This window comes from Phyllostomus hastatus, unplaced genomic scaffold, assembly GCF_019186645.2.
Source record: "Phyllostomus hastatus isolate PE091 unplaced genomic scaffold, TTU_PhHast_1.1 phas_contig_150, whole genome shotgun sequence".
Lineage (NCBI taxonomy): Eukaryota > Metazoa > Chordata > Mammalia > Chiroptera > Phyllostomidae > Phyllostomus > Phyllostomus hastatus.
The window spans coordinates 16,925,544-16,953,495 of NW_025333611.1; the positions used below are offsets into that span (position 1 = coordinate 16,925,544).

General features: G+C 47.3%; 1 protein-coding gene and 1 long non-coding RNA gene across 2 annotated transcripts; one reads left to right on the top strand and one right to left on the bottom strand.

The window, feature by feature from the left end:
- Positions 1-1,371: 1,371 nt before the first annotated feature.
- On the top strand, positions 1,372-27,947 carry FAXDC2 (fatty acid hydroxylase domain containing 2). Its single transcript, XM_045820719.1, has 9 exons — positions 1,372-1,536; positions 15,495-15,542; positions 17,874-17,965; positions 18,081-18,184; positions 20,471-20,592; positions 23,803-24,008; positions 24,474-24,579; positions 24,986-25,152; positions 26,162-27,947. The coding sequence occupies exons 2-9, from the start codon at positions 15,495-15,497 to the stop codon at positions 26,313-26,315; spliced, it is 999 nt and encodes a 332-aa protein (XP_045676675.1). The 5' UTR covers positions 1,372-1,536; the 3' UTR covers positions 26,316-27,947.
- On the bottom strand, positions 9,443-17,867 carry LOC123807151. The gene is made up of 3 exons (XR_006783593.1): positions 17,326-17,867; positions 17,049-17,230; positions 9,443-10,134 (listed from the first exon to the last, which is right to left on the bottom strand). It is a non-coding gene; the product is annotated as an uncharacterized LOC123807151 (long non-coding RNA).
- Positions 27,948-27,952: the final 5 nt, after the last annotated feature.

The window sequence follows — 27,952 nt, forward strand, 5'->3', positions numbered from 1 at the left end:
AATAAGCTACAAAAAATTTCAGAAAGAAAAGAACTGAAGGCAGAAGAGTGGACAGGAACAGGAAAGAAACACTGGGTGGGAGGATCATTATAAGCAACGGCATGGAAGTAAGGGGTACCTGGAAATAGGAAAAAAATGCCTGCCTGTGGCAAGTGAGCAATATATACCCGTACTTGACAGTGATGCTTAGAGCATTCGAAAGTAGAAAATGGTGAGGAATAATGTTACACAAGAGCAGCTAGACTAAGGTGGGCCTTGGAAGTCAGGTAGCAAGGTTTGATCAGTACACAAGACAGACTTGTTCAGCCAGGGAATAGATACATTATATATATAAACAGCTGGAATATGGAAAAAGCTATCAGTACGTCTGAAAGGAGAGATGAAGAAAAAACATCAACAAGTTGTACAAAATGTAATTAATTTATGAGCAAGCATTAAGTCTTTATTGAGTGCTTGTATTGTGCAAGCAATCAGGCAGGGAAAAATAACGAAGACATATAACAAGTCCTTTATGGGCCAAATAAAGTATGACACACCTGTATAATGGTGGGGCAGGATGCGGCCATTAAAAGGAACGTGGTATCACGGAAAGGTACTATGTAATCAATCTCTGCGTTTGAGTTTTAAGTCATAAAAGTGAGGAGCAGGACTACCACATATGTGTACGCTGTTTGTCAAGAAGAGGGGCAGACGTATGTTTGTATTTACATAAACAAGCCTTGGACAGACAGGAAAAACACAGGGGAGAAATGAAAAAAGACTCACTTTTTACTGTCCTTTCTTTCGACCCTTTTGTATTTCATAACAGATGCACGTATTGCCTATTCGAACATAATTTTTAGAAATTTAAAAATAAAAGCTCTATTCTTTTTCAAAGGTGCTCATGCCATGGGTCCTGGATCCTAATCTCACTTGTTTCAATCAACATGGACACTTCACCTCTATAGGTGTCCCTTCCTAGACTCACTAACATTAGCAGATGCACCTCTTCTCCCTTGCCTGCCCTCCGCAGCAACAGCAGCAATAAAAAGAGTCCTCTGGTCCGAGTAACCTTTGCATCCACTTGGACTGCCTGCCTTGTGCTTGCCGCATTATCTGATACCCACATCTCTTATTGAACCTGCCTCCTATGGGACAGCAACACTTTCTTTAGCTGGGATGAAAGAAGTTTAAAAAGAAAATAATAATAATAAAAAGCCCAGAGTTTAGCCAAATACGCTCTTTCAGGCTCCTGCCTGAACGTCCTGTTTCCTCTGGGCTTAAAGGAGATGATGTTCTTTGGCAAGAAGGGCGTTTTTTGTCTCCAGCCCACACAAACCCACACTTTTTTCTTGCGTCACGTGCCTGGCTCAAGCCATTGGGCTGCTGTGTAACTCGATCTCTGTGGCCAGCCTCTTGACCCACTCCAGTAGCGACAGCAGGGCACAATAGGATTAGGCGACAGCCACCTACGAAATAGGGGCCGAAGGGGAAGAAACAGCAACCTTGAGCTGTGGCCAGGACCTTGGAGGAGCTGGAAAGCAGCCTACTGCAGAGGTAAGCGGGAGCTGCTGGGGAGGGAAGCTGTTTGCCAAGGTCAAGACCAGTTCAAGTTCATTTAAAGAAAGGCAAAGTACATTCTTCTCACCTCTGCCACCTCCTTGTCCTCTCTACTTTCAGTACAGGTGAGATCTGAACAATGTCCCAGGATGTTTTCTTCCTTCTCCCTAGCTTCCTTCTTTCTTAATTAATTCTAAAATGTTTAAATTGAGGTAAGATTGGTTTATAACACTATGTAAGTTTCAGGTGTACAGCATGATAATTCACCACATGTATGTGCTATGTCATGCTCACTCCCTGAAGTCTAGCTTCCTTCCATCACGATGCAGTCCAGACCCTTTACCTGTTTCGCCCTCCCTCCACCCCTGTTCCCCTCTGGTAGCCACTGATCTGTTATCTGTAAGTTTGATTTTTGGTTATTTTGTTGTCGTTTGCTCATTTGTTTCTGTTTTTATATCCCACACATGAGTGAAATCATATGGTGTTTATCTTTTTCCACCTGACTTACTTAGTATAATACCTTTGAGGTATTAATGTCATAAACATTAATTCATGTTGTCATAAACAGCAGGATTTAGCCCTGGCTGGTGTGTGGGTCAGTGGACTGAGCACTGGCCTGCGAACCAAATGTTTGATTCCCAGTCAGGGCACAAGCCTGGGATGCAGGCCAGATCCCCAGTGGGGGGCACACAAGAGGCAACCACACATTGATATTTCTCTCCCCATCTCTTTCTCCTTCCCATCCCCTCTCTCTAAAAATAAATAAATAAAACCTTTAAATAAATAAATAAATGGCAGGATTTCACTTTTTTATGGCTGAGTAATATTCTATTGTATATATACCACACTTTTCTTTATCCATTTAGTTGTCAATGGACACTTGGGTTATTCCCATATTTTTTTTTTTAATTGATTTGAGAGAGAGAAACATCAATTTGTTGTTCCACTTAAGTATGCATGCACTGGTTGATTCTTGCATGTGACCTGATCAGGGATTGAGCCCACAACCTTGGTGTAAAGGGATGATGCTCTAACCCACTGAGCTTCCCAGCCAGGGCCTCCTTTTCTTGACTATTGTGAATAATGCTGCAATGAATATAGGTATGTATGTATACATATATATATATATATATATATATATTTAAATTGATCACTTTTTTAAAAGATTTTATTTATTTTTAGAGAGAGAGGGAGGGAGAAAGAGAGAAAGAGAAACATCAAAGTGTGGTTGCTTCTCATGTGCTCCCCATTGGGGACCTGGCCCGCAACCCAGGCATGTGCCCTGACTGGGAATTGAACCCACAACCCCCTGATTCGCAGCTCAGTCCACTGAGCAACACCAGACAGGGCTACATACATATTTTTGAATTAGTACTTCATGTTCTTCAGATAAATACCCGGAAGAGAAATAGCTGGGTCTTAGGGCAGTTTGAGGAACCCTCCTACTGGTTTCCACAGTGGCTGCACTAATCTACAATCCCACCAACAGTGTACAAGAGTCTCTTTTCTCCTCATCGTCACCAACATTCGTTACTTCTTGTCTTTTTTGAGGATAGCCATTCCAGCAGGTGTGAGGTGATATCTCACTGTGGTTTTGACTTACGTTTCCCTAATGATCAGTGATGTTGAGCATCTTTCCATGTGCCCGTTGCCCACCTGCATGTCTTCTTTGGAAAAATGCCAGTGTAGAGCCCTTGCCCATTTTTAATTGGTTTTTGTTGTTGTTGTTGTTAAGATATTTGAGTTTTTTATATATTTTGGGTATTAACTGCTTATTGGGTATAAGGTTGCAAACATCTTCTCCCATTCAGGAGGTTCCCTTTGCATTTTGCTGATGGTTTCCTTTGTTGCACAGAAGCTTTTTAGTTTGACCAGTCCCATTTGTTTATTTTGGCTTTAGTTTCCCTTGCCATTGGAATTAAATTCACAGAAACATCGTTAAGACTGATGTCCAGAAACCCAGCATTTATGTTTTCTTCCATGTATTTTATGGTTTCAGGCTTTACATTCAAGTCTTTAATCCATTTGGAGTTCATTTTTCAGTCTGGCTGACAGGCAGTCATCCAGTTTCATTCTTTCGCACGTGGCTGGCTACTAGGGCGTTTTCTCAGTGCACAGAGTACCCTGTGTGCCTGTCACTGACGCCTGCATCCTCTGCCTCTATTTGTACCACGTACCTCCACTGAAGTCTTGTTTGGTAGCAGTTGGCAGGTGATTCTGTCCTACAGACTTGGGTCTGGCTTCAAAACCATGTGTAGGAGAAACTCCCGAGTCAGAACTCAAAAGAGGAAAATCTAACTGGAAGAAACTAGCAGGAAGCAGCTGTGGTCTAATTGCTCCTCTCTCACCTGCCAAAGCCACTTGGAAAGCGATGGGGCCAATTACAAGTCTTAAAATGTAAAGCCCAAGATAGATGTGTGGGCTAGGAGCTAGAGAACCATGTCAAAGCTGGTTTTATTTTAAAAAAAATTTTTTACTTCTTTATTTTTAGAGAGAGAGAGAAAGGGAAGGAGAAAGAGAAGGTAAGGGATACATCAATCTGTTGCCTCTGACATGCCCCCACCTGGGAACCTGGCCCACAACCCAGGCATATAGCCTGACTGGGAATCGAACCCACAACCCAGGCCAGCACTCAGTCCACTGAGCCACAACAGTCAAGGCCCATGCCAAAGCTGTTCTGATGCAACATACTGAGATTATCAACAATGGCTCTGGTTTTGGAATTGCTAGTGGCCTGGTAGTACCTATGGCAGGTGCTACTTATTTGTGCTGATCCAAAAACACACGTAGGCCGAGGCAAAGTGTTTAGGAAGCCTGGCTTTTGTCAGACACTGTGGAGTTCAGGACGAGCCAGTTCTGTTATCCAGGCTCAACAAAGTTTACTGGGTGAGATGCATACAGTCGGTGTGCCGATGGGAGTGAACAATAGGCCCAGGGTTTGGGGTTCTCACCCAGGCCCTTTGGAGCTCACGACAAGCAAGACAAGCTAGACAAGGAACAGACAGACTTGTGGTCTGCTTCACCACTCATGTGCAACTCCAGCTAAATTTCTCTGCTCAGGATAGAAAGATTCCATTCTACTGGGTGAAACAGAAGTGCTGCGAGCAGCAACGTTTGACCTTAGACCGGGAAGCTGTTAGTATACGGAAAAGTGCTAAGGTGTTCAACAGCAAATGCTGGATGCATTCTGAGGGCAAAAAATAATGCTTTTTATTCATTTCCCCTTCTTTTACTTGTTCGGCAAATGCTTCCTGGGTATCTGCGACGTGCCAGACTTGTGTTTGCTGCTACAGCTAAAGTAAACAAGATGGGCAGGCTTTCAGCCTCTGGGGCCTGCAGTCCAGTGGGGCTGTACTCCAGGGTTCAAGTACAGGGCAGCAGCGAAAGGGAGCATGGCTAAAACTGCCCAGAGGGAGTTGTTTTTGTCCCAGAGGCTTTAACCTTTCCCTTCATGCATTTCATCTTCTCGGACGAATACCTTTTTCCTTAAAAGTCTCACTGAGGCACAGACCTTGGTCATAGCAGCTCCTCAGACCCCTCCTCACCAGTCTTTCAGCTGTGTCACTGCATTTCAGGTCTGTCTCTGAGGCCCCATAAGCAGATTGCTCGGCCTTTGCTAAAGATACAAACAGCCTGAATACCAGAAGCTTCAGTCCATGTCATTAGCCCTTTACCTGGGTCATTTCCCACTGATGAAATAGAATTGCACTATTCCAAAAACACATGTGACAGTAGGCAAAGGGTTAGGAAGCCTGGATTTTGCAAGGAAGTGTGTGGCGTTTGGAACAAGTCAGTTATGCTTTGTTGGCTCTATCTCCTTGGCTGTAAAGAAGAAGCAGTAGACCAGATGCTCCACAAGCTCTTTTTTTCCCTCTCCTCTAAAAGTAAATAATTGTCATAATTTTACAAGAGGTTTACAAATAAACCTTGCACATTCACATAAAGATTATGAATCTTATACCTATAAAAGGGGAATATCCTTCAACCATGTTGGATATCCAGGAACCTGGAATCTGAAAGAATCTGGCCACAGACAATAAAACGTAACATTAAATTCTCTCCACTCCCCCCACCCTCGCTTCCATCCCCTGTCCTGTATTCAGATCCTCGAGGTCATGAACATCAGCTGTAACGTCACGGTGTCATTAACCTAGATTGGGAGAATCGGCTGCTTTTGAAAAAAACACACTAAAAAGTATCTAATTTGAATAATTTCATAATACATATCAAATTCCCTTTAAGGAGGAATCAACTCATTGTTACAAAGTATCAGAATACTTACTTACAATGCATTCATTTCTTTCTCTTCCCTGAATACATTCTCATCATAAATTCTATTTCATAATCTCCTCCTATATACTTTCTCATTTGGAAAAATCAAAGTTATATAGTAATTCTTTATTAACTAGAACAGGAAGCATGTCTTATTTATCTTTGTATTCCTTGAGTATAGCAATGTATCTAGCACAAAAGGAATGTTTCTTGAAAGGATGATTAATATTTTAGAAAAACATGTTTTGCCCTGGCCAATGGCTCGGTTGGTTGGGGCTTTGTCCTGTATAACAACAGGTTGTAGGTTTGATCCCCGGTCTGGGTGTACACGGAAGGCAACCAATCAATGTTTCTATCTCACATAGGTGTCTGTCTGTCTCTCTCTATCTCACATTAATAAATACATTCTTGGGCGAGGATATTCTATGTTTCCTTTGGTATTGAAAACACACACAGACACAATATCTAATCCACTGTTCATGGCAAACAGAGGCTGATCTCATTCTTTTGTGTCCCGTTACAATCGTGATGCCTACTCTGCATTCACCAACATCAGCACATTCTACACTTTTTGCAGACTCAGGTGGTATAATGAGCGCTGAATTCAAGTTTGCCAGTAAATAGCCATGCAATTTGAAGTTGAATATTGAGTATCTTTAGGCCTCCATTTCTTTAGATGGAAAATGGGGGCATTGGAATAGATGAGCTTAAAACAACTTCCAGTTTTTAGATGAGAGACTTCAAAAGGTAGAGATAGAGGAAGCACAATCAAAATATGATGGTTATAGTACTTTAACATATTCAATATTTAATCATTGTTAATTTTGTTTGCCAATTTTTTTGACAGAGAGAAACATTGATTTGTTGTTACACTTACTTATGCATTTATTGGGTGTTTCTTGTATGTGCCCTGCCTGGGGATCGAACCCACAACCTTGGTGTATCAGAAGGATGCGCTAATCAACTGAGCTACCCATCCAGGGATAGTCTGCCAAAACTTCCAACTTGAGCACTACCATTATTAGCAAAGAATGTTAAGGAGTTTCGCTAAGTGAAGGCACATCTGCCCACCATGGGGCTTCCCTAGAATCTTTCTGACGGACTCTGTTCACTTAAAAGTAAAAACATGTCTGCAGACAGGTAGGGACGTACAGAAAACAAGCTGCTTAGGCATAAAATATTTAGCAGAATGGTAGGACTGAGTAGCTTAGAAGAGCCTGCTGCCTAGATAAGGATCTTAGGAGATAGCATATGGGCTATTGGCTTAGCCAAAGAACAAACAGGCAGGTTAGGAAATACTTGGTTGCTTCTACCGAAATCAGATGTCAACAGATAAGTGCTGTGACTCCTGCAGCCAAATGAACCCTCCACCATCAAAAGATAAAGAGTCACTCTCACTTTGGCCAGAAGGTTTACATGAAGCAGAGGGTCCCAAGGTCAAGTTTATCTATCAGCCTTTAATCACTCAGTCTCAGCAACACTCAGTTTTCATAACATGGGTACAATGGGCGTCAGCACCGTGCCTTTTGAAATCAACCAGAGCTGCCTCCTCTCAAGGTCAAAGTCTGTTGTACTTGTATCGACCTACTTTCTCTTAGGTTTTGTTCTTAATTTTAATATCTGGGTTTGTTCATTTATACTTACTTTATCCCTAGCCTCCATCTCAAAAGAATTTGAGATAGCTTCCGATAAAAGGGTATATACAGAACAGTTTCAAATAAGTAAAAGCTTATTAGAAACCTTGAGGCACTTAACAATTATCTCTCATACTGCTTTCATGGGGTGGAGGAGCTGGTGATCGGTAAGGGAAAGAACAAGGTGCTTCCCTGCTATCGCTTTGCCTTCGGACCATGTAAAAGTGTTAACAAAAAAAGGAGGAGGAAGAGGAAAAGGAAGGGAAGGAGGGGAAGAGGAGGAAGGGAGGATGGAAAGAAGGAAGGAAGGAAGGAAAGAAGGAAGGAAGGAGGAAAGGAAACAGGGCACCAGTTCTTTTTTTAATATATTTTATTGATTATGCTACTACAGTTGTCCCATTTCCCCCCTTCACTCCCCTCCACCCTGCACAGCCCCTCCCACCTACATTCCCTTCCTTTAGTTCATGTCCATGTGTCATAAATTCTTTAGTTTCTACATTTCCCATACTATTCTTATCCTCTCCCTGTCTATTTTCTCCCTACCATCTATGCTACTTATTCTCTGTACCTTTCCCCCCTCTCTCCTCCTCCCACTCCCTTGTTGCTAACCGTCCATGTGATCTCCATTTCTGTGTTTCTGTTCCTGTTCTAGTTGTTTGCTTAGTTTTTGTTTTTGTTTTAGGTGTGGTTGTTAATACTTGTGAGTTTGCTGTCATTTTACTATACATGTTTTTTATCTTCTTTTTCTTAGATAAGTCCCTTTAACATTTCATAAAATAAGGGCTTGGTGATGATAAACTCCTTTCACTTGACCTTATCTGAGAAGCACTTTATCTGAGGGCACGAGTTCTTAATTATCATTGTTACCTTTAACAATCTAATGAGAGCCAGGGATCTTTCCACCCTGAAAAATGAACATGGAAAAGTTGGCATACAAATTCAAGAGAGACAAAGACTTCTCAAAGCCTGTCAGGAGTGGAAATTAATCTGATTTAGAGTAAAGGGACAGCAGATTACTCTGTGACTCTTCAGTAAAATGCTTCCTGTGAGTGGGCACTGAATTTGTTGTAAAATGTTTAAATGTGTCTGTAATCTTCTGAGTAGGTAAAATATACTCGTGGCACGGAATTCACAACAGAAAAAAAAGCACGCAGTGAAAAGATGGCCCCCCTTCTGTCCTGGCCCTGAGCTGCCCAGTTCAGCTCACCGGAAGCCACCATCATAACCAGCTTCATAGACATCTTTCCAATGCCAGTCTAATGTTACACATTATTTTATTCACACATAAACAGCATGCAAATACACACATGCACAGTTGCAAATGTTCCACGCATTGCTTTTTTCACTTAATACTTCTGGCCAATACGCACAAAACTGCCTAATTTCTTTAATGGCTACAGAATGTTGCATTACTGAATGTAATGTGATTTGTTTAAGCAATCCTCTCTTTTTTAAAATTCTTTTTTAAAAAATTTATTTACTTTTAGAGAGAGGGGAAGGGAGGGAGAAAGAGAGGGAGAGAAACATTGATGTGTGAGAGATACATGGATCGGTTGCCTCTTGCTTGCCCCTAAATCGAGGCCTGGCTCGCAACCCAAGCATGTGCCCTGACTGGGAATCAAACTGGTGATCTCTGGTTCGCAGGCCAGTGCTCAATCCACTGAGCCATACCAGCCAGGGCTAAGCAATCCTTTTTGCTGGAATTTAAGTTGCTTCCAATCTTTAACCATTAAAAACAATTGCACTATGCCTTGGCTGGGTGGCTCAGCTGGTTGGAATGTTGTCTCATAACCAAAAGGTTGCAGGTTCAATTCCTCATCAGAGTACATGCTTGGGTTGCAGGTTTAGTCCCCTTACGATTCCTAGTTTGGGTGCCTATGGGAGGCAACCTATCAATGTTTCTCTCTCGCCCATCCTCTTGCTCTAAAAGCAATGAAAAAATGTCCTTGAGTGAGGATAAAGAAAACAAAACAAAAAAAAATTTTTCACAATGAATATCCTTGTACATCATTTTTAATACACAGAATTACATAATAGAAAAAAAATCCCAAGAAGTATAACTGAGCATTAAATTTAACTCTGAGTTTACTGGCAGCCAAAGCAAAAAGGGTGGGGGCAGGAACAAACTGACTATTTCTTTTTCGCATTCCACGAGAAAGCATGCCGCTTCTTCCAAAGAGAAAAACTTTGGTGCACTCATTTCTTCATAGGAATTTGTCATCTGCATCCTCATAAAAAGTGCACTATTTCTTTGGGGGAACTAAACAATGGTGTAAGGAATATCTTCAATGGTAGAGTTTATATTCATGTGGCAGATTTTCTACATCTGTCTTGTTTTAAAACAAGAAAAAGAGGAAAGCATGGTCGAACGAAAACCCAGCCTTCCTTGGACGAGCCGAAACCCGGTCTGGGAGGGAACGCTCAGTGCTGAGGTTGCAGACCGTGTGTCCGTGAGCACAGAGGAAGCCTGCACACTGTCCTCCTCAGAGGATGGCCTGGGTGTGCCCGGTCTCCTCCCCTGCTCGGGATTTTCTTAGCTCTGGCCCAGACCTCTAGCCCAGTGCTTGCTATGTGGATTTTGGCATGATGAGTGTATGTGTCCAGACAGAGTTTCTCCCTTCTCTCTGCATCTCCAGGGCTCCTCCACAGAGTAAGTTCTTCATAAATGTTCTGGGAAGGATCGGGTGAGCTTCGGAGAGATCAAAGAGCAAATGTCATTTGCTTCGCAAGCTCTTAGCACAGATAGCAGTGAGGATAAGACACTGGGGAAAGGCTAGAAAGGAGACTTTGACTTGTAAGTGACATTCCTATGGCATGGCATCTCAGAAAGAGTCCTGGAAACTTAAAAGGCAGACAGACAGACGGACAAACAATCCCCTCAGTTCACCTCCCAAAGAGGATGCTGACCTCAGCATCTTAACAGGGTCGACAGAACCTTTCACTCTTCCCAAGAAGCACTGAGGAGGGAAATCGTGGTGGTGCCAAGGCTCCACCCGCCTGCAAACGGTTTGCTCTCCGAGTCTTTCCCAGCTTGTGGCATTTCCTCTAACACTTGCTTCCTTGTTGTTAAGACCCTTGCCAGGCTCTCCCCAAAGAAAGGGACCCAATACCACTACCTTCCTCATGCTTAATGATCTGTGCTTTTGGGGACTCCAGGCAGCAGGCACACTGCAAATGACCTGCCTTGCCCTGGCCAGGCGACTCAGTTGGAGTGTCCTGTTCTGTGCACCAAAAGGTTGTGGGATCGATTCTTGGTCAGGGCACATAACTAGGTTGCAGGTTTGACCCCCACTCGGGGCACATGTGGGAGGTAACAGACTGATGTGTGTGTGTGTCTCTCTCTCAAATCAATAAATGTATCCTCAGGACAGGGTTTTTAAAAATTAAAAACAAAAAACAAAAAGAAATTACCTGCCTCATCCCACAATCCTATTGCTGTGCAAAGAAGGGTGGCTTCTCTGAATGGGGCCTTAACCACCATGATGACAGGGACCAAACCCTGGACTGGGCCAACCGGAGATGCTCTGGACAATGAAGAGAAAATCGCTATTTAAAAGGAGAATTCTGAGCCCTGGCTGGCGTAGCTCAGTGGATTGAGCGCAGGCTGCAAACCAAAGCATTGCAGGTTGGATTCCCAGTCAGGGCACATGCCTGGGTTGCAGACCACAGCCCCCCGCAACTGCACATTGATATCTCTCTCTCTCCCTCCCCTCTCTAAAAATAAATAAATAAAATCTTTAAAAAAATAAATAAATAAAAGGAGAATTCTTTGGAACCCGTATCACCCCAGACCACTAAGTAACGCTGTTGTCCTAGACGTGGAGCAGGGGTATTTCCCATCACTCGGGCAGCAGGTCACCTTGGCTCCTTCACCCTGGTCACATGGCAGAACCGGCTGGTCTGTCATGCTCCTCTTCAGCCAGGGTATGATGCTATTTAATAGGCGAGGAGGGAAGAAAATTGGAATGCTCACACATGTCAATTGGGGGTATAAACTGATGCAACCACTTGGAAAACAGTTTTGTAGGTCCGTCCTCAAAAGGTTAAATATAGTTATCATGTGCCCTAGCAATTCCACTCCTAGGCATATATTATAGAGGAATTTAAAAATATGTCCACACATGAACTTATGCATGAATGCTCATAGCATTTTTTATATTAGTCACAAAGTGAAAACAACCCAAAAGTCCATCAGCAGATGAATGGATAAACAAAATATGGTCTATCCACATAAGGGAATGTTACCTGGCAATAAAAAGAATGAAGTCCCAATACATGCAAGCACACGTATGAGTGTTGACAACATGAGGCTCCGTGAAAGAAGCCAGTCAGGAAGAACCACCAACGGCGTGATCCCACTGCTGTGCGACGTCCGGAACAGAACAGGCAGGCCCACAGACACAGAGTGGACTGACAGCTGCCTGGGGCCAGAGTGGGGGTGGGAGAGGATGGCTGAGCAGTGCAGGGTTTCTCCTGTGGGTAATGACGATATTCTGAAATCAGTGGGTGTGGTGGTTGCACAGCCCTGTGAATGTTCTAGAAGCCTTTGACATGTATGCTTTAAATAGGTAAATTGTATGGTATGTGAACTATATATCAAGAAAGATATGTTTAAAAAGAAAGAACAAATACAATTTTAAAGTCCGCTTAGCTTTGCCAGCAGAGCATGTGGTCAAGATTTTGGATGTTTGCCGCGCTGATGGGTGAGAAATAACACTGCCTTGTCGTTTCGATTCACATTTCTCTTTACGGGGGAGGTTCAGCATCTGGCCGATTGACATTCCAACAATATCGGTTTCTTTGTATCGTATAATAAACTCCCATTTATGTCTTAAGCCTATCATTTATTTTCTGGACTTTCCAATCTGTTATATAAGTGCCTACATAGGCTAGCCCTGCCCTTTCATTTATTCTTTTTTTTTTTTTTTTAAGATTTTATTTATTTAGTTTTAGACAGGGGAAAGGAGAGAAAAAGGGAGAGAAACATCAATGTGTGGTTGCCTCTCACACACCCCAACTGGGGGCCTGGCCTGCAACCCAGGCATGTGCCCCGACGGGGAATTGAACCAGTGACCTCGAGGTTCACAGGCTGGCACCCAATCCACTGAGCCACACCAGCCAGGGCATCATTTACTAATTCTTTACAATAAAACAGGTAGCAGAATACTCAACAGAGTCCAGCTGGCTGCCAACTCAAACACCCTCCCCACCAAACCCAGCCACTGCCCCAGGCTGTCAGCTTCCCAGAAAAGTTGTGGCATGTTTCAAGCACAGAGAAACACTGTACCTTTGTTGCCAAAACACTTCATATGAGTGCTGTGAAATGTGATAAAGAAGGAACTGAAAAAGGCCAAGACTTAAAAGGTCAATCAGAAGGGCACACAGAAGTCGCCAGAATACACACTGAAGATGCAGACCATCAGACCATCAGACAAATCAAGCAATGAATTCCTTGAGAATCAGGGCTGGGCAGTAGGGGGATGTCAGATGCTACACTGTGGATGCTACACTGAGGGGTACGAACCTGGACCAAGGGTTTCCGACTCCAAGGGCAAATTTGGGCACCAGTCTGAAACACTCGATGTTCACACACAAGAGATGGAAGACACAATGCAGACACAACCCTAACACTGCCACAAAACCCACAGGATATGCTGCTTCAGGAGATGGCTGGTGCACTGGCCTTGACCTCAGAACGGGGCCACCACGGGGTCAGACAGGCGTTGTGGGCACAGGAGCAGGATGAACCGTCAGAGATGGCACCCATCTTCGTGATCGGCGTGATGCAGGGAACTGGTGTTTCCGAACCCCACTTTGCACATACGGAAGCACGGCAGCCGAAAGGCGGTCAGCACGCGGCTCCTACCCGTGTGCTCACCTGTTCTCAGTGCTTTCACTGGGCTTTCGGCGCTTTCCAAATGCATGGGGAAATTCCAGAAAGTTTCCGCCTTATCACACTTCACAGTTCTACGGAGTATGTGTGTAAGTGTGAGGGACATATGATTGTCCTTGATAGTAACGAATTAGCTTGTTGTAAATGAAATATCTCCCCCAAACTTAGATCAAAATTCTAGTTCTAAAGTGCTATGGAATCTACTTAGAATAAAGGTTTTTACTTTTTCATTCAAAGTAATTTATTGCTGTATGCACTGACTTGTGTTGCATAAAAATAAAAGCTGGGAAGAGTACACTTAATATGTTTACATAGCCAAAAAACATTTCTTTTAGCATATATATTAGACAATGACTTTTGGTGCTTTTTGTTTATTTTGCTGTCTAAGTAGAGATGCAATTGGTTTTTAATCTGTGTTCATCCCTTTTTAATATTGGAATTGTTACCTAGTAGCATAATGACTACTGTTTGGATTCCTTAAATTAAAAAATAATTTTGTGTGTGTGTGTGTGTATCATTTTCTTTATGTAACTAGGGAAACTCAGCAACATCACATTAAAAAATAAAAACGAGCAAACCTTAGTTTCTCTACTCATTAACTATCGGTTTTATTAAAGACTCCCAGAAAGGTTTATTCTGTTGTGCCTACACAAGGAGATCTCAAACACACGACAAATGCTTCTCCTTCTAGCTGATTGTCGTTAGGCTGCATTTTTAAAGGAGGTTCATTTGTGGCATTTATATCTATTGGCTGCTCCACAGATCTGCTGATTGTTTTCAGAAAAACCTTGATCTTTGTATGTAAACCAACCCACAGTTAATGACAAAGAATATAAAATTGAACGCCCTCCAGTTAGAACAACTGTTTAAGTCCTGGCTAAATCATTCCTTTATCTCACAGCAATAACTCTTTAGTAACATGATGAGAAGAGAGTAAATGTGTCTTTTGAAAAGCTTTACGATATGGTTTTATAGCTGCTGGACCTACTACCCCTGGTCCCCTTCCTCTCCACTGTTCTTTTTCCTTTCTGGTGTTTTGCTGCCTGTTCTTGCTTATTTGTTTCTCCACATAAATTTTAGAATCAGTTTGTCTGGTTCCAGGAGCAATAACAAACCAACCTGTGTCTATATTGAGACAACTTTTAATTTCTAAGTTACTGTAGGAGAAACTGGTGGCTTTATGAAGCTGCGTCTTCCCATCCAAGGATGTGGCGGGTCATTCTGTTCGTTCCAGTCCACATTTGTGTCCGTCGGGAGTATTTTAAAGTTTCACCTCGATTTTGCATATGTCGTGTTCGGGCTACTAAGTATTTTCATCCTTTTTTGTTGTCTCATGCATTATTTCTTCTAACCATTTGTAGCTATATATCAAGACTGTTTGAGTGCTGGCTGGTTGACTGGAGCGTCATCCCCTACACCAAAAACTGGGGGTTTGATTCCCGGTCAGACCACACGCCTGGTTTGAGGGTTCGATCCCTGGTTAGGGTACACGTCAGGGCAGCTGGTCAACGTTTCTCTCTCACGTCAATGTTCTGTCTCTCCTCCTCTCTAAAATCAATAAACATACTTAAAAAAATATCTTTAAGACTACTTGATTTCTGACCCTTAAATTTTTTGTCCTACTTTTTCAGCTTTTGTGTGTGTGTTTACGATCGTTCATAATTACAAAATGGCAGGGGGAGAGAGGGGCTGGGGAGAATGGAAAACCGTAGACGGAGAGCCTGCTGAGAAGAGAGCGAACACACGAGCAGGAGTGCGCACGGGAGAGGACGCCGAGGGTTTTCATTCGGTTTTGAAATGAAAAATACTATAGCACGAGAATGACAATCCATAGGTCGTTGGCAGTTGGGGGACAGTTCAGGCGACAGCGATTTCTTCTGGATGCGACAGAGCCATACTGGGCCAGAGCGTGAGGCTGTTCCAAAGGAAGCGTTTGTCGCAGCGCGTGTCTGAGGAAGCCCGTTCCAGGCAGACCAAGTCCCACTGTCGACCCCCCCGATTCCTATGACTGACGCCCACAGCAACTTTTTAGATTGCCCATGAGTAGCAAGCATTAAAAAGTCACTGCTAGCCATTCTCCTTGACCTTCTCCATTCCCTGTGTCCTTGGTTGCATGGGAAATGACATCCAGACTCACCTGTGCTTTCTTATTTCAGATGAAGGGAGAAGCGGGAAGTCAGCTCCGTGATGAGAAGCCAGAGCAGGTAAATCCCACCCATCCAGCTGGTAAGGATGCAGCCCGTGGCTCTCTCCGTGCCTGTGCTTGTGGCATGCCTGACGTCTCTCCCAAGGTTTAGGGGTAACCGGTACATGGGCCATGAGCCCATTTCCGTGGCTGAGCTGAGAGCACTTAACGAGCAAAGCCCTTCTCCTGCACAAGGGAGCAGCCTGCTGACAGCTACCCTACCGTTGCCTCTTGACCCTTGAAGTGCCCCATGCCCCACGCCTCAGGCCTTCAGAGCCACCCCTCTCTAGAACTGCTCTGGGGACACGAGGGGCCCACCGGAGCCTGGACACTGGGGTGGGAACCAGCTCTGGACCCCAGCTCGCTTCCACCGTCCACAGAGATCTGTGTTCTCTTTCTACTCCCTTCACTTGGGCTGCTGGGGACCGAAAACCCCACAACCCCTGAAAAAATATCTAATCTTAAATGTGAAAGTCAGGTGTTTATTTTTTTTAATCCTCCCCCAGGGACATTTTTGCCATTGCTTTTAGAGAGAGAGGAAATGAGAGAAAGAAATATTGATGCGAGAGAGAAGCATCAATTCACTGCTCCCCATGCACGCCCAGACCAGGGATGGAACCTACAGCCCAGGTGTGCGCCTGACCGGGAATCAAACCCACAACCTTTCGGTTACAGGATGACACTCCAAACATACTGGTCAGGGCATGAAACTGAGGTTTATAACTTAATCTTGACTTGATTAAACTCAAATGAGCCCTTATCGGGTAGCGCAGTTAGTTAGAGAGTTGTCCCGATACACCAGGTTTGAGGGTTCGAGCCCCGGTCAGGGCACATACAAGAGTCAACCAATGAATGCATAGAGAAGTGGAACAACAAATCAATATTCCTCTTTCTTTCAAAAAATCCATCAATAAAAACAATTTTTAAAAAACTCAAATGAAAAATTCCTAGCGAGTTTGGAAAATTCACGTAAAGGGAATTTTGGAATTCAGGTCCTCTGAATTCCAAAAAAGGAGTAACCGCAGAAGCCCAGGCTAACCGGTCTGACAAGCTTGGGGGTGAGTTTGGAATGGCCTGTGTCACAGAACAAGTTCCTCTGGTCCCGTGGGTCCAGACCCCAAGGAGGGAGAGGCAGACAGGGAGGGAGAGAGAAGCTCATTGCCAGAGCTCAAGACCCCGAGGAGTGCAAGCCCGTCAACAACTTCTCACCGGCCATGGAAAATGACCTGCTTCTCTTCTGTCTCTTGATGGAAGGTGGGGTGGGTGAGCTGAGGAGAAATGATTCAGTGCAGACTCAGGTGGCTCTGAATGAGTCAATCAAAACAATCTGCTCCCTCAGATCTCAAAGGTCTGGGTTGAAACACAGTGTCCTGTTCGGTCCCTTTGGACGTGGCCCAGTTTACTGGGTACGCTGCAGGGGCACAGGGCCGGGCAGCTCCAGGTCTCCCCCATCAGGTTTAGAAACAGGGGATGTAGGAGAGGTTAGTGATTCCTGTCGGTGGCGCTGTAGAAATCGGTGACTCACCTGGCAGCCAGTGTTCTCCCTCTCCACGCCTGGGACCGTCTTGTGCAAGCATCAGGCTTGCAGTGACCTCTGCTTTAGGCTCTGGGGGGCCTCTCAGCAGCTACCAGTGACCACCAGTGGTCTGCGCTTGGCCTCTGGAACTGCTTATCACCCTGCCCGGCTGGCAGCCTTGGCCGGTCTTGCTGGAAGGCAGAGGAATTATTAAAAGTCAGAACATATGTTCATATACTTTTTCTTCAAGGGCGAATGAGCAGGTGATGGGGATGGGGAAACGGACCTGGCTCATGGGTGCAGGGAAGTCCCCGGGTCCTCACTAAGGGTTCTGCAGATCCTTCTGTGACGGCGGTCTCAGCCTTGCAATGAGCCTGCGAGCTTTTAAAAACCCAGAGGCTCAGGCTCCACCCGAGACTCTTGTGTAATTGGATTGGGGAAGGGCCTGAATATCTGAATTTTTAAAAAGCTCCCAGGTGACTCCAGTGTGTACATAATGGGCATCTCTGTTCAACAAAAGGACTGGTGACAAAACCCCACAGCTGCTGGAAGGCTCGCCCGGCCTTCTCTAGGGGACAGAATCGCCAGATAGTCTCTCCGCAGCCGGGCTGGTCTGTTCCCTTGGCCAAGCTCGAGCTCTGACATCATAAACACACCTGTAAACAGCCACAGAGTTCTTGATAAGCTGCCTGCAGGAGCTGGGGAAAGGTCGGCAGATGTTCAGTGCTGGTGCCGTTGAACCCCGATTGCACACCACTCCTGTCAGCCTCCGCAGAGAGTGCACTGTGTGGGACGACAGGCTCGCTGGGACCTGATCTTTCCCTGTCCTCCCAGGAGGGACACATCTGGGGCTCCATGCGGAGGACAGCTTTCATCCTGGGCTCCGGCCTTCTCCTGCTTGTGGCCTTCTGGAACTCAGTCACATGGTGAGTCTGTGGGGTCAGCTTTAATTCAGGACCTGAGGGCAGTAGGGTGGTGGTCTAGGGTCAGAGCACCCACCTGTTTTCACCCAGAAACCTGAGTGCTGTTTTTTCTTCTAAGGCATCTTCAGAGATTTTGGGGTGCTTCTGGCCACTTCTGGCAAGCTCAGTGGGAGAGGCTGCTGTTCGCATTTGAAGGGAAGGAGTGGATCCTCTACATGCTAAGTGAGCCTCCTCGACCCCCAGCCCTGGGGGTGGAGCACCTGACTATAGTTTCCTTCCTGTTCTGTTGTTTTGTGCTCTGCTTTGGGACTCATGAGCACACTCTTACGAGGAATAAGGACTTCAAGTTGAGGGTGGTGGTAAGCCCCGAGAGTCTAAGCTTGTGGGTAACCTGGAATGGATGTCTAAGGATATCAAACAGAAGAAGTGGAGAAATGGAGACCTCCCTTCCCTAAAAAATAGAAAAATGAAAAAAGAAATAGTTTGTGTGAACACGAAGGCATGTTTAGAGCAACGAGCCGGCTTTCGGGTGTGGGGCCCACAAGTGCAGACAGCAAGCTCCACGGCACGCGAGGCTGTGTCCTTGGCGCCATGTAGCTCTAGGAGGCTGGACAGCAAGTGGCCACTCAAATATTGACTGACAGTGTGAATGGCTCGAAACTAGCCTGAGGAAATGTAGTGGAAAAGCCACTGCAGCTATTTATAACCACCTAATCTACACGAGTGAGTGTCCTCATTCACTCAAACAATAGTTATTAGTGTTGCTGCTCCGTGCTGAGTTTGTATGGAAGGTATAGGGGTGTTTAAGATAAAATGTTTGTCTACCCCACAAAAAAACTACATCATGGTCTAGAAGGGGGGATTTTAAAAAAGGGTCAGTTGTCACAAAACAAAAGTATAAATAGAACGTCCCCTGTTTTCAGCCGGAAGGACAATCTGAAAATGGGCTGAACACTAAGTAGGACTGGTTCAAAGGAATCTTCTGCAGTCATCGAAAAGAACAGTGCAGATTGCAAATGTATAAGGGGAAAATGTGGGAAAGCATTTTACGTGTTTCTGTTACAGTGATGAGAATACTCCTTATTACCTCGGCAATAAGCAAATATCAGACAAAAAATATGTGCAATGGGAAATGTTAGAGTTAAAAGAAAGTTCAAGGTTATCACTTGTGGTTTTCAGTCTGTATTCCTCAAGGAGCCCTTAGATTTCCAAGTAGGCAGCCACCCTTATAAAAAAGTCTGTAAATAGATGCTCATTGTTAAAATAAAAATCAGACAAATCATATAACCATAAAGAAGGTAAAAAGTCACCCATTCTCCCATATCCAAGAAGTAACCACTCTTAAATATATTATTAATGTCTTATATATTCAATACATGGTTGAATTTACAACATCACCTTTTTCATTTTTATTTTTTTAAGATTTTATTTATTTTCAGAGGTGGGGGAGGGGAGGGAGGCAGAGAGGGAGAGAAACATCCACGTGAGGAATATCAATCATATGCACCCCAACCAGGGACTGAAACCGCAACCCAGGCACGTGCCCTGACCAGGAATTGAACCGGCGAACTTGTGTTTTGTGGGAAGATGCCCACCAACAGAGCCACAGCAGTCAGGGCAAGACACCACATTTTTTAAAGCTTTTTTTTTTTTCATTAGCTAGATTGTAGACATCTTTCTATGTCAATTGATATAAATTTACTTAACATTTCAAGCTGCCCGTTCCATTCCAATGTAGTCTTTTTCCTACTAGTGGACATTTAGGCTGTTCAAATGTTCTGTGATCATAGTAAGTGATGTGTTATTAATTATGCTGGAGGGACAGAGGTCATTCAAAACTGTCCTGGGCGAACTGGGAGATGTGGCCATCCTGTTCTCATGAGTTCTGAGAAAACCAAGTTCTAGGGTTGAGCCTGGGAAAGGCTGAGTCTAGCAAGGGCAAGCAGGCGTCTGTGCCGCAGACTGCTCACAGCCGTGAACACACTAGTCTGGACCACGGCTGTCCAGGAGGCTGTCTGACCCAGAAGTCCGTGGGACATCCGGATGCCCGAGGTCGCACTGCTCAGTTAGCAGGGTAACAGGGATTAGGCCCCTGGTGGACTCCTAGTCCTCTGCTCATTCTGAACCATACTGTGCTTCCTTTGCTTCTCCTTTCCTTGGAAATTCAAAGGGTTCGAGGGGCACAGACTCCCAAATGCCAACCTACATTGATTTATAGTTTAGAGCATCTACTTTTTTTTTTGTCTTTAACCACCTAGGTTGTTGTTCCTGTATTATGACTAAGAAAATAAGTAAAGATACTCCTTAAGTAATGACCTGTTCAAGTTTCCCTAAGCTAGTGTGTCACTCCAGACCACAGGTAGGTCCCCTGGCCTCAAGCACTGAGACTTCTGTGGCCAGGGACTGTCTACAATGTTGCCCAGGTCACTGTCAAGCATGAGGTTGGTTAACACCTGTGTGGTGAGCACCTGAAGTCACCTGACCATCCCCTCTGCTCCCCAACCCTAGGTATCACCCACGTGCCCCTTATATTCTTCTGGGGCCTCAATGGGCTTCTGCTGGTGGTCGACACAACTGGGAAACCCAACTTCATCTCACGCTACCGGATTCAGGCTGGCAAGAACGAGCCGGTAAGAGCTGCTGCAGCTCCTCCTGGCCAGGGCCCAGAAAGCAGGCACTGAAGCCACACTCTCAAAAATTCTCACCGCTGGCTATGGCCAGGGCGAGCCAAGTTAGGGTGTACAAGGCTCCCCCAAGGTAGAAGGTCAGAGAGAGGAGATAGTTTGGCCCAAATCTCAGAGCCAGCCATTGAGACTGCTGTTCTGGTCGTCTGAAGGCCCGCCCCACGCTGTCCCTGCAGGCAGCTAGGCCCTCAGCCACAGGAGCAGGGAAAGCCGTGGTGGGCGGGGTGGTGAAACCACGAAGAACAGCCCTCACGAGTGGCCGACCCTGTCACCATAGATTGGGAAATGTGGATTCTGAATGTGTAGGTAGTGGTTGTTTTTCAAGCAGGTCCTCCTTCCCAATTATTCAGTTCAACCAGCAGTGTTTATTTTACCCAGGATAAACAAGGCCCAGCCCCTTTTTACAAGGAACTGGCCCAGACAGGGAGAGAAGGCCAGCACACACATCTACTCACACAGCACCCACAAGATAGCTGCTCAGTGCTCTGGCAACAGCCAGGAGCCTTTTCTTCTCTCCTTTTTAAAGACTGTATTTATTTTAGAGAGAGGAGAAGGGAGGGAGAAAGAGAGGGGGAGAAACATCAATGTGTGGTTGCCTCTCCTGCACCCCCTACTGGGGACCTGGCCCACAATCCAGGCATGTGCCCTGACTGGGAATCGAATTGGCGACCCTCTGGTTCGCAGTCTGGCCCTCAATCCACCGAGCCACACCAACCAGGGCCCAGGAGCCTTTTCTTACTCAGCAAGGAAGCAGCTGACTCTTCAACCCAGGTTCTTTGCCCAGCTCCACCCAAATCACACCCTGGCTTCTTTCCCAGAGGAGATGATCATCTCTTAATGATCTGCCCAGGTGCCAGGTGGATCACCTCAGCTTGCAGGGTGCTCTCCCCCCGCCCAGCACTCCAGAAAGCGGAATGGGTGGGAAGGAGTGTCCTTGAGCCAGGCTTTCAGAAAGCCCCTTCTTGAACCAGAGCTGTTGGCCTGGCTCACTGTCCTCCTCACCTAGGACAAGAGCTGCCTGCCAGCCAGGGGGCTTCCTCCAGGTCCAGCTTGGCAGCATAGACAGGAACCTAAGTGCCCAAGCCAATGCTTGGCCACTGAGAGCCCTTCACCTGTCAGACCATGGGGGTCTCCTTACCAGGCACTGTTGACTAGATGCTCACATCTTCCAGGCAAGCACCATAACAACAACCTTCATGGTTCAGACGAGAAAACGGAGGCTTTCAGATCCAACACGGGCAGAACCACGATTCACACGCAACCTTTCAGACGCCAAGGCTCATGCTGTTAGCCATGAGGCCACCTCAGCTCTCAAGAATATCACCCAACACAGCGACACTTTCCCAGCCTACAGTGATTGCAGAGCCACACAGGGAAGGTGTCACACTTTGCAGAGGCCGAAGTTCAGAAAGGACCAGTGACTAGCTCAAAGTCAGACTGTCACCAGGAAAGAGAGCCGGGGATCGTCTCACCTGACTCCAGGTCCAGTGTTCCTACCCTGTGTGCATTGCCAGGTAGACACAACTAAGAAGGAAGCCCTGGAGGCCATTTAGCTTCCGGCCGATTCCAGAAGGGCCTGATCCCTTCCCTAAGACACTGGAAACAGATCCTCACATGGGATCTGAATGCTGCAGGCATTCGTAAGATCCGTCCCTGGTCTGTTAACTCTCCTGGATAGCTAGTTCCCACCTCTCCTCTTTCCTCACATCTCCCACACTGCCTCCCCCAACCTCCTGGAGCAGGGTGGCCTTGCTTCCTCTTCCCTAAGTAAAGCGGAGCAAGCAGGGGAGCGTTTCCAGACGCCCACCGCATGCTCTGCCTTCCCACCTGATACAGCAGGCGAGCTCTCCTTGTTCCAACTGCAGCCGTCCCTCCGCGCGCTGCACGCCACAGCCCTGCACCTCTCGGTTCCGCCAGGAAATTGTTCCGGCCATTCTCGCTTCTCTTTCAATGTATCCCTTTTTCCTTCCTCTCCTACATCATTCCTCTCTGGATTGTGAAAACATGTGACAACCACACAAACACCCTCGACTTCATCTCCCACGCTCGATACCACTCCTATTTTTGCTCCTCTTCGCAGCAAAGCTCTTTGTCTACAGTTTTCCATCCTCTGTCCACCCTTTCTTCCCCACCAGTTTGTAATTCTGAACACCTGGAAACACACACACACAGAAGTTGAAAAAGTAGTATGGTAATCACTTTTACACAGCACCTAGATCCACCCACTTCAAACATTTTACATTATCAATATATAAAAATATAAACATCTATGCCTCTGTCATTTTTTGCTCAAGCATTTGGAAGTCCCAGACATCATAACATTTCACCCTAAATCCTTCAGCCTGCATCTCCTAAAATAAACCCGAGTTGGAGAAAGAGGAAGAAAGCTTCAGGCCTGAGGACCACCTTGAACCCAGGCTCACCTCGGGGAGAAACCCCTCCTGACCAGGAAGTCACCAGTGATTATGGGGCTGTTCCCGGGCCCCCTGGTGCTCTGCTGAAGGGAGTGGTCAAGGGATTACTGATTCTCAGGGAAATGCTAGCTGTACTGTGGGCATTTGGGGCCAGCTCTCCACAGTGACCCTAGAGAGAAAGCTCAGGCAGGTCCCCATTTGACAGCCACACGGTCAAAACCAGGAAAACCAGGTCACGGGAATTTGGGAGGCCAGACGGGCAGCTACCTGGCTCACTTGCTGCTGTGCTCCAGGCCCCATCCAGTGAGGCTAGGCCCCATCAGGAGGCAGATGACCTTCATCTCTGCATCTGATTACGGTCAAGGTTCTCCAGGTGAGGAAGGGTTAAAAGTCTGAATAAGGATATCAAGCTGAGAGTTGATAGTCTTCTCCAAGTACCCTGGAGGCCCCCAAGGGCTTGGCCAGAGAAATGGGGAGGATAGTGGTAGTTGCAGAAGCAGGAAGGAGACTGCGGGCTGGGGCAGAGACTGAGGCTGCCCAGAGCGGAGTTTCCCAAGGCAGGGCCGTTAGCAGATGGCTCCACCCCAGGACTGGCAGCAGGCAGGGGCTGCTGGCAGACATTCCTCCTACCACCCACTCCGAATGAGGGCTTCCTGTGAGCAGGTCACAGTGGAGACCAGTTTCCGGAAAAGACCTCCTTCTCATGCCCTCGTGCATCTCCTTCCTCCCTTCCCTCGGGCAGGTGGACCCTGTGAAACTCCGCCAGGCTATCCGCACAGTTCTGGCCAACCAGGTCCTGATCTCTTTCCCCATCATGGTCCTCTTCTACCCCATCTGCAAGTTGCGGAGAGACCCTTGCCGCCGAGAGCTGCCCACCTTCCACTGGTTCCTCCTGGAGCTGGCAGTGTTCACGCTGATCGAGGAGGTCATGTTCTACTACTCACACCGGTGAGCGGGCCCCGCCCGAGCGCAGCTGGACCCACACTCTCCTCCCCCTCGTGAGGAGCCTGAGGCCTCAGAATCGCAGGCCAGCACACCTGGCCTCGAAAGCCTCCGACGTAGCTAACAGGGAGACGACTGTTCCACACCTGACAGCTTGAGGCGACCGGGAAAACGTCCAGAAAAGAGCGAGCCCTCTCCATACGCGTGGGTAGCAGGGCTTTTCCCGTTCATTTCCCAAGAGAAGCCTTTCTGGGCTTCATCCCCATTTTACAGCTAATACACCTGAGGTGGAGAGAGGCAAAGTAGCCCGCCCCCAAATGATGCAGAAGAGGCAGGGCAGAACTCAAACGCAGGGCTGCGTTTTCGGCCTTGCTCTGTAAATGTAACCCCGATTCCTACCTTTGGTCTCTCCTGCTCTGGGGGGTGGAGGGCGGGAGACTGGCAGATTGTTAACTATTGACCGTTTTCCAGGCTCCTTCACCACCCAAAACTGTACAAGAAAATCCATAAGAAACACCACGAGTGGACAGCTCCCATAGGCGTCATCTCCCTCTACGCCCACCCCATCGAGCACGTGGTGAGTAGAGCCCCGCCCTCCCTGGAGGCCGAGGGCAGAGGCCCCGCCCCCTCCCGGAGGTCTGCAGAGAACCAGCCTGCCTTCTCCCCACCGAAGGGCTATCGCTACTGCTGACTGGGCATAGGCCGGGCCGTGCTGGATACCCAACACGCTATCTCATTTAATCTTCCCGAGAACGATTTTAATCCTCACTTTGCAGATGAGGAAGCTGAGGCGCAAACCATTAATAACTTGTCCCAAGTTACAGAGGTGAACGATTCCAGCAAATCCCGGCCCTGAAACTCTTTCGGCTTCATCACACCTGATTCAAGGAAGTCTTCCTGGTACCACCCCTGGGAAGAGGGGGCCCACCGCTGGGTCCCCTCGCCCTCCCTGGAGCACGCCTTCCAACAGCCCCCTCTTTCAGGTCTCAAACATGCTGCCGGCAGTGGTGGGCCCCCTAGTGATGGGTTCCCACTTGTCCTCCATCGTCGTGTGGTCTTCCCTGGCCCTCGTCATCACCACCATCTCCCACTGTGGCTACCACCTGCCCTTCCTGCCTTCGCCGGAATTCCATGACTATCACCATCTCAAGTAAGGCCCCCCTTTCCACTGTGGGCCCTGGGCAGTAACCTCCACCTTACTCCGGGAGCTTCCGTTAGCAGACGCTGTTATCTCGGTTTCAGTGTGGGTGCTAGCGCAGGGAGAGGTCTGGAGGTGGGGAAAGCAATGGCCATGCTGGACCCCAGGACACCTTGCTGTTTTCCTTCTTTGACACTGGATCTTCCTGCAGCTGGGTTTTTATCCTTTATTAGGTCCTGGATCCTCTGAGTATCCAATATAAGCTATGGGTATTGTCAGAAAAATGTACACATACATAAAAATCCACCCTGGCCAGTGTGGCTTGCTTGGCTGGAGCATTGTCCCTCCGACCAAAAGTTTGCAGGTTTGATTCCTGGTCAGGCACACACCCAGGCTGTGGGTTCAATCCCCAGTCAGGGCACATACAAACGATAGATGTTTCCCTTTCACACTGATGCCTTCTCTCTCTCTCCCCACCCTTCCTCTCTTTCTCAAAGCAATGAAAAAATGTCCTTAGGTGAGGATTAAAAAAAAAAAAAATCCTGTGTGCAGTTCAAAGGGACTTGCGCACTGAGAGCCTCCAGGCTCTCTTAAGTGAGCCTGTGAACCTCCCGCACCAGAAGCACCTGAGATGTGCTTCGCAAACACTGGGTCCTGGGATTCACTCTACACATGCTAAATCCAAGCATCTGGGGGCCAGGGAAGGAGGAGCAGAGCCCAGAAACCTGCATTTTAATAGGTGTTCCAGGGGATTCTGATTCAAGTGGTCCCCGAGCCTATCGGAACAAACCGACAGAGGCTCCGACTTGTGTGCATTGCAGTCAGAGAGCTTTCCAGAAGGAGACGGCAGATTTTCAGTCTGGAGGTGCCCTGGGAGTGTGCGCAGCATCTCCCTGGGCTATTCTGATGCAGGTGGTCAGCAAGGTGGGGAGTAGGAGAGCTTAGACATGTGCGAGAGGCTGGCGCGAATGAATTGTGGAGATTAGCACCTGGGCCTCCAGCACCCTCTTCTCTCCCCCAGGTTCAACCAGTGCTACGGGGTGCTGGGCGTGCTGGACCACCTCCATGGGACGGACACCCTGTTTAAGCAGACCAAAGCCTACGAGAGGCACACCCTCCTGCTAGGCCTCACCCCGCTCTCTGAGAGCATCCCCGACTCGCCGAAGATGGAGTGAGAGGGCCCGGGGGCCATGCTGGCCGTCCCCTCTGCAGACTACTAAGGTGGCCTGAGGCCTCCAGATCACACCTAGGGACTTCCTCCTTCAGCCACACACTCTTTAAGGACAGCACCACGAGGACAGGGGGAGGGGCGGTTTCCAGGACATGTAGGCAAAGGCTCTCCCAACTGCCCTGGTTATACCTCAAGGGGCCCGAAGTTCACTTAAGAGGGACCCCTCCTTGTGTAGGCAAGATGGAGAGAACGACAAATGTAGCAGCCACAATGCAGGCAACATGGCTCGGGAGAGCCCCTTCTGCTGCCAGGGTGTGGGGGGACCAGGACACAGCGCTTTACCCCTTTCCTGTCCCCAAAACTTCTCTCACACCCAACTCGGGCCGGGGCCCCAACACCCAGGCTGCAGTCACAGCGGTCAAGACCCCATCCCCCATCACACACACACTGAGTCAGTGACAATGCTCCCATGTTATCTTGGACCCACGGCCAACAAAAATCATCCATCTCGGGAAAGGAAAATACCAATTGTGGACGCTCCTCCCTGGATGCAATGCAGACCTCAGAGAGGCGCAGCCCGAACGCCAATACCTTCAGCCATCCCCGGGAACCAGAGGCAAGCCCGGGACACCTGCTAAGCTGGGGGCCCTTAAACCTATGGAAGGGAAGGTCCCAGTTGCTGACCTTTGGGGTCACCTGACTGAGGCCCCTAATGAGTCTCAGAAGGAGGACCTGAGGCTAGAACCCTCTTCCTCCAATGAGAAGGCAAGAAAAACACGGCTGAACAAAGGGCAAAATCCTCATCTGTTCCTGTAGTTTCACACCACTTACTCAGGATTTTAGCAAGGGTGACTTTTCAAACGAAATTGTACCAGGAACCTTATCTAAAAACCACAGGTGCAGTCCCCTCACTTACTTTTCCTCAGCAGCCACTGACACTGCTGGGGACCCTGTGGCTCCCAGGAACCACCGAAGACCACTCCAAAGGCCACCATATGTCAGGCACTAAATTCTTATACATACTTGGGTCCATTCCTGAACTTGCGGTTCTAGAACACCCAGGTCACCACTCCCTGTAGCTCTGTGCAATACTTCACACCTGATATGGCCGAGTCTCCAGGCAGAACCATCAAAAAGGACCCATCAGTCCTAGGACCCCAGAGAACCTGCCCAGTAGGCCAACTGGGTGTTTACCAGGCAGTCCTCCCAGGCCTTGCCCAGCCCCCCGCCCCCCCCCCCGCCCCCGGCACTGGTGCACCCGGCCCCTCCCTAGGACAACCTGTATATACCCTTAGCTTGAAGTACAACTCTAGTGCATGGATGCTCTACGTTACCACGGCCGCTGGCCTACACCCACAACCTTTCCCTACACTTAGCCCACCTTCAGTATACTTAACAAGGGCAGGAAATGAGGAACGTGGAGAAAGAAGAATGGAACACCTTTCCCTCTTCAAGGTCTTGAGAGTTTGAAGGTACAGCAGGGTGCCTAGGGGCACAAGAGGCTGTCCGCTCACCCCCTGGGGCAGGCAGGTGGCTGGGCCCCGTCAGAGGGGCCGGGCCCTACCCTCTTCTGCCTCCAGCAGAATGGACGTGAGAGGAGGAAGCATGGAAAATAAACTGGTTTCCTTTAACTCCATCAGC

Bases quoted from the DNA above. Each gene is read 5' to 3' on its own strand.
- FAXDC2 (XM_045820719.1), top strand. From the start codon at position 15,495: ATGAAGGGAGAAGCGGGAAGTCAGCTCCGTGATGAGAAGCCAGAGCAG. The intron at 18,185-20,470 runs GTGAGCCTCCTC...CCCCAACCCTAG, and splicing joins GTGGATCCTCTACATGCTAA to GTATCACCCACGTGCCCCTT. The intron at 25,153-26,161 runs GTAAGGCCCCCC...TCTCTCCCCCAG, and splicing joins CATGACTATCACCATCTCAA to GTTCAACCAGTGCTACGGGG.